Source organism: Engystomops pustulosus, chromosome 2 (genome assembly GCF_040894005.1).
Source record: "Engystomops pustulosus chromosome 2, aEngPut4.maternal, whole genome shotgun sequence".
NCBI lineage: Eukaryota > Metazoa > Chordata > Amphibia > Anura > Leptodactylidae > Engystomops > Engystomops pustulosus.
Genome location: NC_092412.1, coordinates 160,756,879 through 160,775,562, shown reverse-complemented (window position 1 = coordinate 160,775,562; position 18,684 = coordinate 160,756,879). Strand labels below are relative to the sequence as shown.

Sequence of the window (18,684 nt, the reverse complement as noted above, 5' to 3'; positions counted from 1 at the left end):
GCATAATACATTAACAATATAGTGTTGGGATTTATTAAATTCCCTTACACACTTCACAGAAAAATCTGCAGTGGAAATAGGGTAGCCATTTCACTACATATGCAATTATCCTAAGGCCTATTAATAATAATAATTTCTTTATAACACAGAGCTTGCTAAATCGGTCCTATTGCCCACAAGTGAGTGTGAGGCGATTTACTTGCATCGGAAGCGCCCGCCTCAATGTCCGGCCTAGTTCTGGTCTCTAAGCGCTCGGGCCGAACATTCAGACAAACTTACGATGCAAGTGAATAGCTCGTGGGCAAAAGGCCTTGAGCTACATGAACACATGATGTGAGAATGGGGAGGTGTACTAGTTTTTTATTTTCTGCATCTAGCACACGGGCTCATGCACAATGCTGTGGATTTCAAGGCCCCATGCATGAGCCGATTGCCTGAGCCACAAATGATGCACGTACCAGGTGGTTTGTGGATATAACGTGGTTTCGATCTGCGAATGGAAACTTGCAATAAGGAATGATTTGGATTGAAGTTTTAGGTTGAAATCTAACAGTGCGCCACCGTTTTAAAGAGTGAAATTAAAAGGGTGATGATGGTACAGTTGGTGGCAATGTCCCTGTCATCCAAAACAGACTTGGTAAGGATACTGGTTGGAGTAATTGGGATTCCAGTGTGATCCACCTAGGCATGTTTTTGAGGGTAGCTATAAGGCAAATTGGGCTATTTCAGCTGCTTTGTAATAGAGGAGGAAGTTGGGCAGGGACAAGCTTCCCAGGCATTTTATGGTCAAACATAGTGTAGAGTGGTATCCGTGGGCGTTTTATTATTCCAAACAAATTTAGAGTCCTGGGAGTGTATAAGTTTGAATGTTCGTAAGGGGACTAGAATGGGCAGGGATCGAAAGAGGCATAAAAACCTCGGCAAGGTCACCATTTTAATTGTGTGGATACGACCCAGCCAAGATGTGGAGGGCCTGTATTTTGAAACCAAAGGAATCTACCTGGGCCTCCTGTGTCCTAGGCGGGATATATATACAGAGGGCCTCTGACTCGTCCATATTTACCCTTAGCCCAGATGCTGACTTAAAGCTGTTCAGGAGATGCAATAGGTTTGGCAGGGATGTGTGGGGGCTGGTGATTGACAGGAGCAGCTTGTCTGTGAAAAGGCTAACTTTATAAGTGTCACAGGTAGTGGAGCAAAAAGAGCAGGTGACAGAGGACAGGCTTGCCATGTGCACCTGGCAATCTGAATTGAGTTTGAGGTAAGCTGTTGGCTGGTCATAAAGAAGCTCAAGGGAGTAGACAAAATCTGATGGGAATCCAAAATGTTCCATAACTTAAAATATGGCCAGAGGACAGTATCAAAAGCCTTTTCTATGTCCAGTGAGAGCATAAGTAAGGGGGTGCGCGTATGGTTTGCTGAGTGTATAATGTTCAGGTTTTTTTTCTAATGTTGTCTGGAGCATGGCGGGACGGGATAAAGCTGACTTGCTATCTATGAATTAGTGTTGGGAGAAAGTAGTTTATGCATTGGGTTAGGATGGAAGTAAATAAGAGATGGGTCTGTAATTGCTTGGTTGGAGGGGGTCTTTATTTGGCTTTGGAATGATTGTTACATGCGCTGGGGCATTTGTTCGCTCTTGAGAAGAGCATTACAGTAGGCTCAGATGTGTGTAAGTAGAATATGAAGGAATTTTTTTGTAATAAGTGGCAGAAAGGCAGTCAGGGCCAGGGGATTTTCTCAGTTTAAGGTGTTTTTTACCTTCTCTTTAATTTCTTCATCAGTAATTGGTGCCATGACAATCCCCATTGCTGATGATGGGAGATTAAAAAGCTCTAGCACTTTTAACTTCTTCTGACCCGGGCATTTGTAAGTGAGGTTTGTGGTTTCCCCTTATATTTGGGGCTAGTTTTTTAATGCTAAATAAAAATTAAACTTTGTATATACATATCTTCTTTTGTTCTTTTCTTGTTTATACGAAGTAATTGTGTGTTTTTATATTTCTCCACTTAAACAGTAAGCGTTCCGATGTTTTCCAAACCAGATGTCATTGAGCCAATGCTGCCTTCCTGGATTTTTAATGACAGTCTTGTTCCAGGTATTTCTGTTTTATTGTATTAAGTCTCTCTTGAGTATTGTAGTAATCTTTTCTTTTAAAAAAATGATATTGTGTGTTGGCCAAGTGGAGATTGGGGGGGGGGGGGGGTTAACAGTCACTCCTCCCATCTTCATAGAAGTTAAGCATCTCCCCAGCTCAGTCAGAGCGGTGAGACTCGCCACACTCTTATTGTGGACCATATTTGGAGAAAAGGAGTGCTTCTATAGTGCAATCCCCCCCCCCCCCCCCCCCCGTGAAATGATATGGCAATATTGTAGTATGAAACCTTTTGCTTGGCGTCCTCTTGCAGCCATATTCTGAGTCCTTTCTCCAGGTTGGGAGAATAATTCCTGAAATACAATATCCACTGGGTTTGTTTCTATAGACGACTCTGTTTTTAATTCCGCTGTAAATTTAATTCATGGTATAGAAAGTATTACATAGTATAAAAAAATTAAGTGATTAAAAAAATTTAAATATTGCACGAACAACGTGTTTCGCACTCGAACTGAGCGTTTCCTCTAGTTCTTGACTAACATACACAGTGTAGTACAATTTAAAGGAGTACATGGCAGCTGAATGGTTACAGTCATATAATTACTTGGGGAAAATGGAGAATGTTTCTCCATGTCCCTAAATATGAAAATGTCAACACTTTCTGCTGCAAGGTGTGTCAAAACATTGCAGCAGAAAGTGTTGACATTTTCACTTCTTCACCCCAAAACAAAATATTCCATCTCTATTATGCCGATTGACCACATACTTGAGACTGCATCCAATGGATTCCTATTGTTTTGTAGACGTGAAGCCAACGAGACCATCTTATAAACAAATAGTCTTGTTGAATAAAATTCCGTCTATAAATACAAGTTTCTCCACCGTCCTTTTACTTTCTACTCTTGTTACAATAACTACAATAAATCAATATACCCCAATTAATAATATGCAGTACCCTAACATCATTTAAAAAGCCTGTTTTCGACTCGCCCCCTGTGTTTCCAATCACCACGTCTGACAGGTCCTTACGATTCTTCTTTTTTTTTTTTTTTTTTTTTTTTTTAACTCCAATCGGCTTCCGTAAAAGGTAGTTCTACAACGTGGCTGCCCTCCATTTGTAGTTCCTAGGTATCGTAATACCTATGTATTATGCAAATCAGGTTCTTGTTGTAAGATATAAAATATGTTCTCACAATCCGCTGTTGGATTCGTTTACATCCGGACAGTGCATACTCGCCTCGCCTCATACTTGCCTTTCAGCTGCCATGTACTGCCTTAAATTGTACTACACTGTGTATGTTAGTCAGGAACCAGAGGAAGCGCTCAGTTCGTGTGCAGAACGTGTTGTTTGTTCAATATAGTTAATATTTTTTATACTATGTAATACTTTTTATATCATCATTTAAACTTTACCGTTGAATTAAAATCAAGTCGTCCAAGGGCCTATTCAAACAACTATAGAAGCAAACGCTATCGAAGCAAACCCAGTGGATATTGTGTACTATATACCTCTATTGCATCTAGCTCATGGCCACATATACAGTCAAGTGCATGAGGCCTTAATGGCTTAACAAAAAGTAAAATGTAAAACCTCTGGCATCACAGTCTTTTAGTCAATATTGTGAAGCAAAAATAGCCATTTAGCACTCAAAGAAATATAAAATGTTCAGTTTAATCCATCTTCTTTAAAATCTCAAAGGGCATATGCAAATATTTTGTATGCTGGATCGCTATTTTTGCTTCAGAATTGTGTCAGCCATCCGGCAAGGTGTGGATTCATGTGCACTGAACCCAAGGTGGGAGGGAGGACTGCTGTAACTATAACGCCTATTGTGAGTGAGCTGGCTGCTTGGATCTTTTCATGTTAATATATTTATATTGTTTTATGGTGTTTACAGGAAAATATTAATATACTGCAACTGATCTATACACTTTTTTTTTTTTTTTTTTCCTTTTCCCTCCCCCCTTTTCCCTCCCCCCATAGACCTTTACAAAAACATTTTAGAATCAACGCTTTCAACTTCCGGAATCGACACAGCCAAGCTGTATCCAATTCTCCTGTCCTCTGGTCTTCCTCGGGAAACTTTAGGGCAGATTTGGGCAATGGCAAATAAGACCACTCCTGGAAAACTTACAAAAGAAGAGCTTTATATTGTCCTTGCTATGATAGGCATTGCACAGGTAATTGTTAATGGCATCTGATTAATATTGGAAATTTCAAAATGATATTAGTGGGCAACAAGGGGAGAATGGAGAGGGCTCACATGCTGAGCCCTCTCCATACAGAAAGGTTGTTTGCTTGAGGCATTTAATGGCAACATGGAGCAATGTGGCCAGAGGCATTTATCTATCCACTCACACACAAGCACACACAGCTATGTGAATATATGTGTCTTCTGTTTAACATGTGTTAAACGGAACCGGTCATCAGGAGCTCTTTTTCTAACTCCCCCATGTACCCATAGAGAATAGTGCACACATTGCTTAGTTTTTGAAGTTTACCTTTCTGTATGGGGAGCTGTGTTTCTAGTCCCATGGGAGTGGCCAGTGAGGAGTGGGACAGACATGTATGACGACCTTAGGGGGGAAACAACAATGTGTACCCTCTGGCAGGAGCTTTTGACACGCAGAACTTGCATTGCACTCTGACCCATTGAAAAAGCCCATTTATTACAGACTTGCATTTTTTTTACACGTGCATGTTTTCAACGCTCGTTTAAATCTCGGCATGCTCTACTTTTGCAAGTCACGTGCGTGAAAAACGCACCATACAAGTCTATGGAGATGCATCAAAAACGCATTGCACTCTGAGACGCACGCAAGTGCAATGCGTTTTTCACACATCAATTGCCATAGAAAAGATGGAGCTCAGTCCGGAGTCCTTGTCACGTGCAGATAATGCGCGTGAAAAACGCATTGAAAATGCATTGAAATGCGCGTGAAAAACTGAGACCCTGAACAAACTCTGATGCAAAATGTCAGTTTTTCACTGACCAAACCCTGATCGCACCCTGATCAGACTCTGAGGTGATCTGCAATGCAAGTGTGGAAGGGGCCTACGTGTTAGACTTTTTTACTGGCTAACGTTAGGCCTTGGCCCTAGTAATGAGTGCCATCTACTAAACAGGGCATGTTTTTTTTTAAGGAAATATATTGTATTAAAATAAAAACTCCTTGAAACACCCTTGTTAACCATTTTAAAACAAACTTGCTAAGTGACTGTCCCAGCAGCGACCTCCCCTCACTAATAACGTGTCCCAGCAGCGACCTCCCCGCACTAATAACGTGTCCCAGCAGCGACCTCCCCTCCTATACAGATGTGGATTATACTCGCCGCCAAGATGGCAACCATCATAATTTACACTGAAGGCCTGCTATCTATTTAGTGTATATACTTACCTATAGAAGTGAAGATATCCAGACTGCAACTGGCAGCTCCTCCATACTGCACCTGTTGTCGTGATGTCGGGTCACGTGACAGGGACCGGTGGAGCAGTCGGGCTGGCTGTGGGGGCATTCCCCGGAGGAAGAGGCAAAGCTATGCGGTCGCCTCACTGGTCCCGTAGCTAGAATTACACCCCTGCATAAAACGCTAGAAGATGAGCAGATGTTGCCAGAGGGCACACTCCAAAATCCTGGGGATAGATGTCCTTTAATTTTAATTAATTCATGCATTACAAAGCAGTTTCCGGAGATTTGGGGGAAACCACTCCTCACTGGCCAATCTCCTGGGACTAGGTACACACAGCTCTGCATACAGAAAGGTAAACTTTGATGTAACTTTTAGCTTTTTTTTTTTTTTTTTTTAAGACCGTGTAAAAACTCTTTGGCAATCTGTACACTATTCTCTATGGGAGAGCCAGTAAAAGGGCTCCTTATGATAGGTTCCCTTTAAATAAACACCAGTGTTATTAATATATGATATTAATTGTGTGATGGCCAATTTATATTTAATGCAATGTTCAAGCATAGAAAGAAGCGCAAGAATTAAGGGTTCTAGTTAGCCAATTAAACTCCCTAAGCTCCCGTTGCCTCTCTAGTAACTGTTGTGGCACTGAAAACTACTTTGGAGGTTCTGTGCTTGAGCTTCATACCTAGTTACTTAAAATTAGTTGCATCTTACACCAAAAAAAAAAAGTCAGTGGATGTGTGTGATTTACTGGACAGAATTTTGAACTTCTGAATAGAACCAACATATTGCCAATGTGTTGTGTCGCTGTTAGCATCCCACTGGATCCATCAAAGTGGGCTGTTTGCCATTTCTACAGCCTATGTATTTTGTAGCCCATTCATATCACACTGTTAGTCTTTGAGTCAGCTGTTAATAGACATAATCATTTAAACCTTTATCTTTTATGTTTACAAGCAGAGAGGAGACTGTTCCTTGAATATGGATATGCTGAACAAGTGTACATCTGCGCCAATACCAACTTTGGGTAGCTTTCCAGCTACTTTCCCTAGCACCATGGATCAGAGACATGTAGCACCGTCAAGACCTTCTATGGCTAAGCCTCTTGAAGTTAGCCAGCCAACAGTCACACTGAAGAGTGCATCTACTGCTCTAGCTGATGTCACCCAGCACACTTTCACAACCCCCTTGTTCACTCAACCGGTAGGCACCAATATTTCCTGTAGTCCCACTTATAGATTTTCTACATTCTAGCCCTTATTTATTTGTCTGCTTTGAGTACATTTAGATTCATACCTTGTTAGGACCACTGTTAGTGGTGTATATATAGATGGTTGTTTCGGCAGGACTTTTTCTTTTTAGTTAGAGTCCAAGGCAGCACTGCGTGTGTGTGGTATATTGTTTAGATGGATGGATGGATGGATGGATGGATGGATGGATGGTATGTATGTATGTATTATATTAGGGTTGCACTGATACCAGCATTTTGAGTGCGATATGATACTCTATACCGATACAATATTTTCAAGAAAAGAAAAAAGGTGTTATCTGAATGTTTAGGGTGCGGTCACTTGGGGCATTTACATTGTGTTTAGAAATGGGAGCGGGGCTCAGTCTGCTTTGAAACACTTGCGATCAGTAATGGTCAACGAGGTTTTTTCAAGGAGAGCTGTAGTGTTTTATGACAGTGTAGTATATGTTTTGTAAAGGTTGTTCATATTTTTTTTTTTTTTTTTTTCATTGATGTGCAGACAGTGGGGGAAAAAAATGCAGCATGCATTATATTTTCCCGCATATGGACTATGTACATCCATAGAAGTCAATGAAGTCATATTTATTTATTTTTTTAAATGTTGCTGGGGAACTAGCACAGCAAGCAGTAGCTTAGAAACCCATTAGTTTTTTTTAGCATATGTGAAAATAATGGCTGGCGTATGGACATGAAAAAAACCGATACGGTATGGTCTTAACACAGACATCATGTCCACATTTTTTTTTTTTTTCTCAGGTGAGCAGCGGACATGCCTGTCTGAATTTTTTCTTATATGTTTTTATTCATTTAACTGTATTATATGCCAAATAATAAATAATCTGATGATATAAATAGAGATCTCTGAGAAGATCCATCTCTCTATACAATTGTATTAAGCCTGTCTCACAGGGAATCAAAAACCACTAAGACCAGAGCCTAGTGGATCGAGGCTCTGTCCTGTATCTATGTGGCATGTGGAGGTTGTGGGTTCAAATCCTGGACTGGGCAAAATATTATTTAATTGCATAATTTGGAACCTTGTGTCGGGGGAAGCCCGGGGAGATGTAGAGACGCCATATTTGGACAGATGGTGATTTTTCCCTGATGACATAGTCCCTGCTCTGCCACTAACCCGACATATCTGTTAAAAGGATACACAGCACAGTCTTTCGAGCTCTATCAGAATCCTCTGCAGACAGATATAACGAGTCTGTACAACCGAAGTCTTTGAGTACCACAAGCTACAGAAACCTGGTATTGGACCGTTCTCACTTTGAAAAAATTGTACAAGTACTGAGATTTGCAACCCTACTATACATAAATATTATATTATACACCGAACAGGAGGATGGATTTGATAGGTATTGGTAGGGGTTTAATCAGCTTATTAATGGCGACTGTTGCATTTAACTGCATTTCATACTGTGCCAATGAAGCTAAAATTGTTTCTATAAATCTTCTATTAAGTTTCTACAGCTCCTATAATGATTCTATGCTTTTCTGCCCAAAGCAGAAATGACAAAGTCTGGTTAGTGGAAGCATGCAGTTAGATCCTCTCTTGCATCTGTACCAAGAAGTAAGGGAGAAATAATAGGAAAGGGGGCAATTGCAGCATATATGCATCTCTAAACAATGGGACATTATTTTAATAAAGGCTTTTCAAATTTGCTTCATTTTTAAATTGATAAATCATACTTCTAATAACATAAAGTTGGTTTTACTGGTGAACATAGCCTTTAACCAGCATCTCAAAAGTGTCTTGTTTACATCTATAGCTTTTTAAAGCGGATGATGATGATTTCCAAGAATTTCAAGATGCTTCTAAATCTGGACCTATTGATGATTCCTTCTCTGATTTCCAGAGTACTAGTACAAAATCCTCCTCTTCTTTTAACAGGTAAGACACAGTAGATGTAATGATTATACATGGCAATATAAATATATAATTACTATACCTAAATCTAATGTAACATGCAAAAGTTCCTGCTTCAAATGGGGAAATAATAAATGTTCTGTAAATTGCTGATCGAAGGGGTGAGATGAACAGAAATCTAAAAGTTTTACAGTGCAAAATTTGGACAAATCAGGACAATACTGCACAGGATATTCATTGCCTCATTCTGGATGAAATCTGGCATAGCCTTACCTGTAAACATTGTACAGTGCTTTGGTATAAAGGCTGAATGGACAGAACTCTCAGCCTGATCCCTCACCATGCAGGGTGGGTGACTGCTATAGTATACAGGAAACACTTGCCGCTAACACCTATGATTGGTGCTGGCACCTAATGCTGCAGTTGAGTTTAAGTTGAAAGCGACTGTGGCACTAACATGACAGTGCTGTCATCAGAGGCATATAGATGCATAGAAAATATAATATATATAATATATAATTATAATTTCTATGCATCCATATGCCTCTGACACAGCTCCCATATTCAAGTGTGCCTTGAATAGATGACAGCGAGATCTTGCTAAACTGGCTATATCTAAATCTCGCTGACTGACACACATGCCCTTAACCTACTACTGCTTCACATTAGCACTTTAGTTCAGTGTGGCGGCAATACTGTGATAGAGTGGGATCTGATAGGATTCGATTATCCTAGGTCTCATTTTCCCCTATGCACACTGGAAGCCTGAATTGATTGTTTAGTGGCTGAAGAGTGGCCCTCATTTTAAAAGTGTACAATAAAATTGAATTTTAAGTGTTCTACTTCAGGCAGATATTACACCTACTCGCTTGAACACAAACCTTCTATTTGATTTTGAATTTTGTTATTTGACTTTAGTATAAGCCTAGTGTGGGAAATGCATTAGTCTAAGCCTTTCCCCAGTATATAGCTTTTCATCCCCATTCCCCAAATATATAGCCAGCACCATTATGTAGTGAGCCCTGTGCCCCTGTATGTAGCCAGCCCTCTGCCCCATTAGCCAGCCAGCATTTCCCCATTATATAGCAAGCACCCTGCCCCATTATTCCATACCCCATAAGGAAGCGTGGGCAAAACGCGCATTGGGGAGTCCGCGGGCGACCACATAGCAACAATATGGGTGAGAAACTTGTCTATGACATATATATCCACCGCTAGTATCTATACTAGTTACTGTGTAATGAGATGCAACTTTAGATATGAGAGTTATTTTGGGAGGTATTTTTGTATAGTTGGCTGATATACCCAATTTGTTGTACAGTCGGACCATAGTATTAGATTTTCTGATTACATCAATTGTGCCTGTTTTTATTTTTTAACATATCCAATAAAGTTTTAGGAGGTTTATTTTTATATAAAGAATGGAGTAACTCCTGTATCTTCTACACTTTTGGTAGTATAACCCCTGCCCTATTATATAGCCAGCCAGCCTTTCACTAGACCCTGTCTGAAAGTCAAAACTTACCTTACCAACGCCCCCGCAGGTCTTCTCCGCCATCTGTCCAGCAATGGCGGGTCTGTGTCAGGTCTGGTGCACAAGCTGTGGCATTAGCCGCTGCTGACATTGTGCGGCCAGCATACATAATATTATAGCAGCGGTGGCCAGCGTCAGAGCCTGCGCGGTCGTCGGAAAGTCGAGTTTTGACACACACACCTACACATACCTTAACTTCTATGTACAAAATGGATATTCCTCTCATTTTACTTGGCTCGTCCATACTTGTTTATATTGACTAACCTGAGCTGATTCTTGCGCTCCTGGCTCTGGTGAGGCCTTATTTCTCATTATCATAATGTTGATTTTAGAAGGAAGGAGGCCATTGATAACAAATGTAAGATTGTAGAAGCAGTATTTGTTGGTGTATTTCTAAATTCTGAGGTCAAATATAAGATTATTACGTACCAAACAGTCAGTGCCTAAATACGCAAGTGTCCCTGGTTTATCATGCTTGATTCTGATGGTAAATATCCCCTTTAAATAATTTTTTTTTGATCATGTGACAAATTCTTTCCTGCAGATTAGGTAGCCTATGGTTTGATTTTAAGTGTAATTTTATTTATTTATTTTTTTTTTAAAGTGCACCCACTCCACTTATTCCAGTTCCTGGGACAGCAGCACAAACTTCTACCATGGCTGATAAATATGCAGTATTTAAAACCCTCAGTGTGAAGAGCAATGTGGAAGTCACAACAAACTTTACAGGTATTATTATTATTATTATTATTATTATTATTATTATTATTATTATTATTTATATAATTTTTTTTTTTTTTTACAAAACTAATTCCTAGCCATCTTGCGATCGGGGTCTGGATTCATGTTGATTTGATGAAGGCATCCAGCCCCCTCAATCAGTCCAGTGTGTACAGAGTTGGCATACCTCTGACAGCTATTGTGACTTCGACAAAAGAACTTATACTTGCCTCTGTCTTAACTTGGTCCACAAATATAAAAGGGCTGATTATTCTATTTGAATTTCATGTTCTTTAACCACTGTAGGATATAACCAGTTTATATCTTAACTCCTTAACGACGAGTGACTTATTTCTGTGTATTATTACTGTAGTATGGTAGGATCAGTCAGACAATCTAGGGTTAAAGAATCCTAATGCGTCTGGAAAAAAATAAAGTAAAAGTAAAAAATTGTAAAAATTCAAATCATCCCCCCTATTTAATAGAACTGGTATAGATATTAATAAACATTAACAATTATAAACCTGTTGGGTATCCCCATGTCCCAAAATGTGCGCATCAAAATATAACAACTGTTTTTCCCGGTGTTTAACCCCGTAACCGAAGATGCCTCGTTTTGCTAAAGTGAACAAAATGGTAGCATTGAAAATATCATCAAAAGTCACAAAAAAATACTTGCAGTCTTCAAAATTATCTCATTTTTATGCAGATGGTTTCACCACCTAAATTAGTTAACATTAATAACATTTTCCATATGTCTGTTTTAAGTTTTCATACTTTTTGAAATGTCTGAATAATATATTTTGATGTTGCGCAGCTTGCAAATCGTTTTTCTGCATTTTCGAGATTTCAGAATTGACTTGACTTGAGGTGTGTGTGTGTGTGTGTGTGTGTGTGTGTGTGTGTGTGTGTGTGTGTGTGTGTGTGTGTGTGTGTGTGTGTGTGTGTGTGTGTGTGTGTGTGTGTGTGTGTGTGTGTGTGTGTGTGTGTGTGTGTGTGTGTGTGTGTGTGTGTGTGTGTGTGTGTGTGTGTGTGTGTGTGTGTGTTACGGCATTCATTGTGTGGGTATAATTTTGTTTTTATTGTACTGGTCATGGCACGGCTATGGGTTTATTGTACAGACGTGGCAATACTACATTTGTGGGGTTTGGTGATTTTCATTGTTTTTAAAATTGTATACGTAAATGTCATGTGTAATGGGTCTTTTGGGGCTTTTTGATTTATTAGTCTTTTATTTAAAACTTTTCGCTTTTACTTCCTAACTTGTTTAACTTTGGGACATGAATTGATTGTCTGTTCATTGCAATACTGTTGTATTGCAGGGTATTAGCAGTGTCCGCCTATGCTGGTGCTTAGGCTGACACACTGCCTCTAAGGTCTCCTATGTAACAGGATCTTACAGGCACTTAGTATCGACGGTGTTTTGGCTCAGACCCCGAAAATGCAGAGGGTGTCGATTTGAGCAAGGGGAATCTTATCTTCCTGCAGCCATTTAAATTATGCAGCCGTGCTGACCGCCGCATTTAGTGTTAACATCCGTGGTCAGGGCTCACTCCGACCACAGGTATTACACGGGGATGTCAGCGATAGATTACTAGTACGGTGCTGAGCACTGACCGCAGAGGTCACCACATTTGCACATATGCAGCCAGTGACAGATTCCTATAGAGCTCTATTAACTGACTGACACCCTGCTAAAAACCTTTTAGCTAGAAATTGTTTTGCTTGCATCCATATAAATCACCTTTTTATTTTTTTATTACCTGGCATCAGATGTGGGGGGCGTGTCCTTCTTGGCCGGTCCCTACCATCTAACGCTCGCCATGCCTTATGCCTCCTTACTGGTCGCTGTTTTAGAATCTTAATAATAGCAAAGTGTACCCCATGCATGTATCTGACCACATAAAGTCACATCTGCCTCCATGGACTTCTACTCCTCTCCATCCTCCATGGAAGCTGCTGTGATTTCTTAAAATTGCATACATGGGGTACAGTTTGCTATTCTTAGACGGCTGAGAGACCTGCGATTGATGTCACTGGTCACATGTCATGAATGTAACACAAGGCACCGTGTAAAAAGATTGACACAATATTTCCCATCTGTGCACAGGTCTGTAGTTGAATATTAGCAGACCATCTCTAAGTACAAGGAGGCAGAGCAGTGATTTTTTAAAAGAGGACTGAGCTGTCAGCTAGAATAATGGGGCAGGTTTCACTGGTAGCTTGGACGTTTCTGCTAGAGATGAGTCAGAAAAGCTAATTTGCATATCAGAAAAACATCTGTTCAGTTCACAGTGCCCCACTGGCAGCTAATTTTAGGTGATATAGGGAGGACTGTACAAACTACAGTCTTGATCTAAGGAGTGGGGAAGGCATCGCACAGTTGATTGTGTGGTGTTTTGATTAGTTGAGATAACAGAGTGTGTCATTGTGTCTTATGAGAAAGATCAGAGTCATGCAACGGATATATATTTTTTTTCTTTGAGTTAGATATTAGTAGAATCCGAATGAAAATGTAGCTAAAACCTGTACCATGATGATCTAAGCAAATTGTCAGCACAGAGGAGTCATGAAGTGTCTGCTCAGCTAGTGCCATCCACACTGCTAAATCTTCATGGGCAACTACTTTAATTGAAAACCAATTGTGCGATGTCTGGTTTTGAGATATATTGCAAAGTGTTTCATGTGCCATTTTGAAAATGTCTGAACTGAAAACATCAAAACTTAATTTCTCTTGAATTTTTTGTGAAACGCTTAAAGGGTTAACAAACTCCCTCAAAGCCTTTTTTAATAGTGTGAGGGGTGCAGTTTTGAAATTGGGCCTCCAATTAAAAACAAACTGTTACCAGAATTTTACCCCTCATACCAGTAATACCTGCTGGCAAAGGGTTAAACATCCTCCCAATTTCCCCTAAAATGATCTGCCCCTTGGGCAGTACGTTAAATGCAGCCATTTTAATGATGTGTAGACAAGAGTCAGTTTCTGAGGTGAAGAGTCACGTTTTCTCCAGGCCGCCAGTGAACCACGCCTCCTTCTTTTGACTGACTGCTCTGTGTCTTCAAATCATGGGCTGAGCTGACAGGAAGTCCTCTTCCTGTCCTTGCCACAATGCAGTGGTTGTCATGGTGTAACTGCTGATCTCTGTATATGAACACATCCCCATGTGGAAATATCTATGTGCGCTAACCTATGTTGTGGAAATTCTGGAATAGTTTTGGGTTCAGAAAACCCCAGTAAAAATGGTAGTCCTAAGCTATGCCAATGTTTCATTTAATGTGATTTGCATTCACAAAAAAAAATATTTTTGTCAATTTTGCAGGAGATGGCTACACAAACTTCAAGTCTGGAGCAGATGATGGATTCACAGATTTCAAGACTGCAGACAGCATATCTCCACTAGATACTCCATTGAGAGAAACCCAGTCATCACTTCCATTCCCCACTTATCCTCAACAGAAATCTCCAACACAAATAAAACCATCCTCCGATCTTGATTCGTTCTCCTCTTCAGTGACCAGTAGTAGCTTCCCCAAGCAATTTCAGTTGTCTAAGCCTGTACCTTTGCCTGTACCCCCACCTTCATTATCATCTTCATCATCATTGTTACCATCCTCATCTGTCACTGCACCTACTAAAAATTCCTCTCTGCTTAATGACTTTGGAGACTTTACGCTCTTTGGCCCTACCACCAACACAACAACCGGTTGTCAAAATGACTTTGCTGACTTTGTAACCATTAATTCTAGTTCTGATGACAAATATAATGCCTTTAAGTTGGAGGCCGGCTCAGCTGACACAATAACATCTGCTGCTGTTTCCCACACCCTTCAGCCCACATCTTCAAACTCCTTTAATAAGTATGAATTATTTGATCAACTTTGTCTGGAAAGTTCTTCAGTGACACTTGATGAAACAAAAGATTCAAGCAATGTAACAAAAAGTAATGACTTTACATTCCAGTATGACAAATTCACCTCCGCAGACAACACAGAAAGGTCATTTGTGGATAAGTTTGTTGCTCTTAAACAAGCGAAAGAGGACTCCGTGTCTATTAAGTCGCTGGATCTTCCCTCCATCGGTGGCAGCAGCTTTGGAAAAGATGACTCTGAAGATGCCCTTTCCATCCAGTTTGACATGAAGCTGTCAGATATGGGCGGGGAATTGAAGCATGTTATGTCTGATAGTTCTCTGGATTTGCCAACGGTTAGTGGTCAGCATCCACCTGCAGCAGGTGAGGAATTGGTCAGATTACTTTGGTAGTGCTGAGGTAGGTCTAGATAAATGCCTGCAGTGTTTGATATTTGTGAGCTTCATGCAGTATTCAGTTCTCGGTCACAATGAAGGATCTCTTTGTGCACAGTATTACTATAACACCTTATCTATTTATTTATTTACTTGTTGTATTTAGCAGCTTATAATAATTAGCATATTTATTCAAGGAGAATTTACTTTAAATATCAACATTTTCATTTATTTATTGTTCTTCATACAATCCATGAAACACATGGATATAACTTCCTCTGAGACTATGTGTTGTATAGCATGTAACATTTATTAGTCGGTATGGGTAATGAACCCTTCCTATGTAACTTGTTGACATTAACTGAAATAACTTGCCCACACAGGCTGACACTCACTCCTATATAGTTACTGCTCTGCCATATATGGGTAACTGCAAAGCCATTCCACAAGCATTAGAAACTAGCTGTAATCAACTGGTTTCTGATGCGCATAATGCTGTGGTCGGTGGACAGAGCCCAATCTTGGCAATTCAAGGTTGATATCCGCAGCATTAAGTGGTAGGTCACTTTTCTTCTGCGGATGAAAAAAACCATAGTGGAAAGGTTTGCAATTTTGTTATGGGTTTGTCCTTAATCCCCGGCGCTTTAATGCTAATATATTACAATATGAAGGTAATGCTATACGAGATTGGGTAACATGTGCTTTAGTATTAAATTTAACGTTTATATTATAATCAGAAATCTGGGCACCAAGCTGAGATTTTGGGGGGAGGCTTGCTAAGGTATATTTGGCTCAGTATTTTTTAATACGATTTACCAGCTAAAACGAGATTGGGTCCAAAACGTGGAAGAGGTAAATCTTTCCATGTTTCACATCTAGTATTAGCTTCTGATACTGCTACTGTATACTCCATAACATTTCTGTATGAATTTAGATTCTTTATGAATAAGTCTTGAATTCATTGATGGTGTTAGACCAGATATTCCATTAGTTTTCTAGGCTATTTGTATTTTCTTAAAGGGGTTGGCCACTTTCAGCAAATAATTCCTCATGTTTTTCTAGATCTTAGAAGCTTTCTACAGCAGGAGAGCAAGCAAAGTTTGCTTCCAGTGGATAGAAATCTCTCCATGGTCATGTGATGGACACACAGGTGCACAAGCCATTATTATCTCTGAGTAATCAGAGCTGTGTTATACTAACGGCTCATGCACCTGTGTGTCCACTGGAAGTAAACCTAGAAGCTTTCTATAGAAGGAGATCAAGCAGAGATCCAATAAACCATGAGGAAATGATATAGAAGTCCAATATCAATCATATATTAATCAATCAGTCCATTATCAATATTAATCATTTCATATAGCAATAACAAAATAACATTACCGTTTTGTGCTATGGCAAGGGATTTATCAATTCTTGGGCCCTACGTTTTTCATGCACACGTATGTAATGGGGGATATAACCTTGCTGTAAAATTTGTGGCTGGATCACGGCCCCCATAGAGGTCTATGGCGCCTGATCGTGGTTCGGTAAGCACACTGTCTCACTTCCCCATGACCTATCCAGGCAGCCGTCATGCATAATATGGTACATGTCCTATATTTTGCTGGATTATGGCAGCTGATGCTTCACTTTCTATGGATGGGGGAAGAGTGGGTAGCACCCGGGTGAGCACCCAGACGTGTGCAAGAAACCTATGTTTTACGGTTTATCCTGTCTTAACTGGCCCCAAATTGATGCATCAAGTTAAAACATTTTCCTCGATCATGCTTTCTGCTTGTAAAAAGTTTAGTTGTTCATTTTTAAAACTTTACATTGGCCTATGCAAACTTACCTCAACTTCATAGGGGCAAAAAGTCTTTAGTCATGCAGTCATCAAGCAAAATCAAAACCTTTTGAAGCATGAGTGCAAGTCCTTTTCTGACTGACGTCACTATAATGCTTTCCTGATCTGCCATCCGAATATCCTGAAACTTCACACAAAGTCTGCCACCCATCCAGCTTGTATGAATCCCTTAAGTTTCAAAAGTTCACAATGGAAAGGTCACTACTATATGCTGCATGTTCTTTTCCAACATAAAAATTGGAAAAACCATCCATCAGATCCGAGCAAGTTGAATTTACACATAGCAGACTTGTTCCTGCAATTTCTGTGCTTTAAAATTCATTTAATAAATAAGTTTGTTTTTTTTGTTAGCAGCAACTACATGGATTTTTGTGATCCACTTAAAATTCTTCAAAATAAGATCTGCCTTATATAAACTTAAGGGTGCATGCAAACAAAGTGTGTGCCCGCACGGCGGGAGCGCTGGCAAGGAGAAGAAGGGAGTGATGCTTGCCCCTCCCCTCTTACAGGCAGTCATCGGGTTACATACCAGATAGATACTAAATATACCTGTTATGACTTAAGAACAAACCCATAGCACCCAAGTTAAATTTGTAAGTGTAACTCCTCCAAAATTAATTTTTTAGTCCTTGTGACAATTTGGATGTTAAAAATTTTTGGTTGACATGGTATCTAGGATTAAAAATAAAGCTTCATTATAGACACCTTAAAGTTGGTCACTGCAGTCTGGGGGACTAAAGTACATTGAATGACCAGCATACAGAGCACTTCACCAGTAATCATGGTGGGTGGAGAGGTCCGTTTTTAACGAGCGGTGTTGTGTAAGTTGGGTCTTGTTAAATCTACCATTAAAATCCAGCATGATAATTCAGGGACATTTGCTTATGGATCCAGGCACTGTGACTGTGATCTTTTTCCTTCTAAAATATACCTTCTAAATGAGTAAGCAGCTCCTAGTGTTGTTTTTTTACAGGTGACAGGTCTCTTTTACCCTTCCCAACGCGCATCGGGTCCTGGTGCATGGAAAGGGCTCGCGGGCCGAGCCCTCTCCATAGACGGTCAGTCTTTTCTGCATATTGCTAGCACCGATCGCGGGCGTTTTCCGGCGCATGGGCACCGCAATCTTGCCGCGTATCGTCGCTCCCGTGGTGGCATTGGAGAACGGTAATCCGTCGCCATGACAGCCTCGGGTCTTCCGAAGTCCCAAGGCTGTCTCGTTTTAACCCATTCATTACAATGTGCTAATTGTAATGAATGAGGATGAAAATCCCCATATACTGCCCCATGTACTGGATCGATCAGACAACCTAGGGAACTGATGGCATACCTTTTGGAGACAGAGTGCCCAAGCTACAACCAAAACCCACTTATATGTCGCAAAATGCCAACATGACAATTTAAGCAGTAACTTATTGATCCAAGCTGTATCACAGGTTTTTTTTTTTTTTTTTGTATTGGCGTCCTGAGTTCACCAATACAATAAAAAGATGATGAAGAAAATTAGATTGAAACTTCCCTCCTGGGTCCCCTGAAGTGGACCCTGGAGCAGGAGCTCCAATGACAATCCATCTCTATGCACACCTTCTGGCTCCTCCTGTAGTCCTGGCAGCCAAGGATGTCACTTTAAAATAGCACTGAGCATGGCACATCTTGGGCTGCATTGGACCACAGGAGAAAGCCTTGAGTGCTATCTGGCAAACTCTGTGGTGGGGTGA

General features: G+C 40.3%; 1 protein-coding gene across 3 annotated transcripts in view; it reads left to right on the top strand.

Moving 5' to 3' along the window:
* SYNRG (synergin gamma) overlaps positions 1–18,684 on the top strand; it is a 63,316-nt gene that overhangs the window by 21,159 nt on the left and 23,473 nt on the right. Inside the window, exons 7-12 of one of the 3 annotated variants that reach the window (XM_072137159.1) lie at positions 2,045–2,098; positions 4,080–4,276; positions 6,462–6,707; positions 8,532–8,653; positions 10,768–10,892; positions 14,204–15,115. In XM_072137159.1, coding sequence (XP_071993260.1) covers positions 2,045–2,098; positions 4,080–4,276; positions 6,462–6,707; positions 8,532–8,653; positions 10,768–10,892; positions 14,204–15,115 — 1,656 coding nt within the window. Of the gene's footprint in view, positions 1–2,017; positions 2,099–4,079; positions 4,277–6,461; positions 6,708–8,531; positions 8,654–10,767; positions 10,893–14,203; positions 15,116–18,684 lie in introns of all 3 variants that reach the window. The other 2 variants (XM_072137158.1, XM_072137157.1) reach the window with 2 other exon arrangements.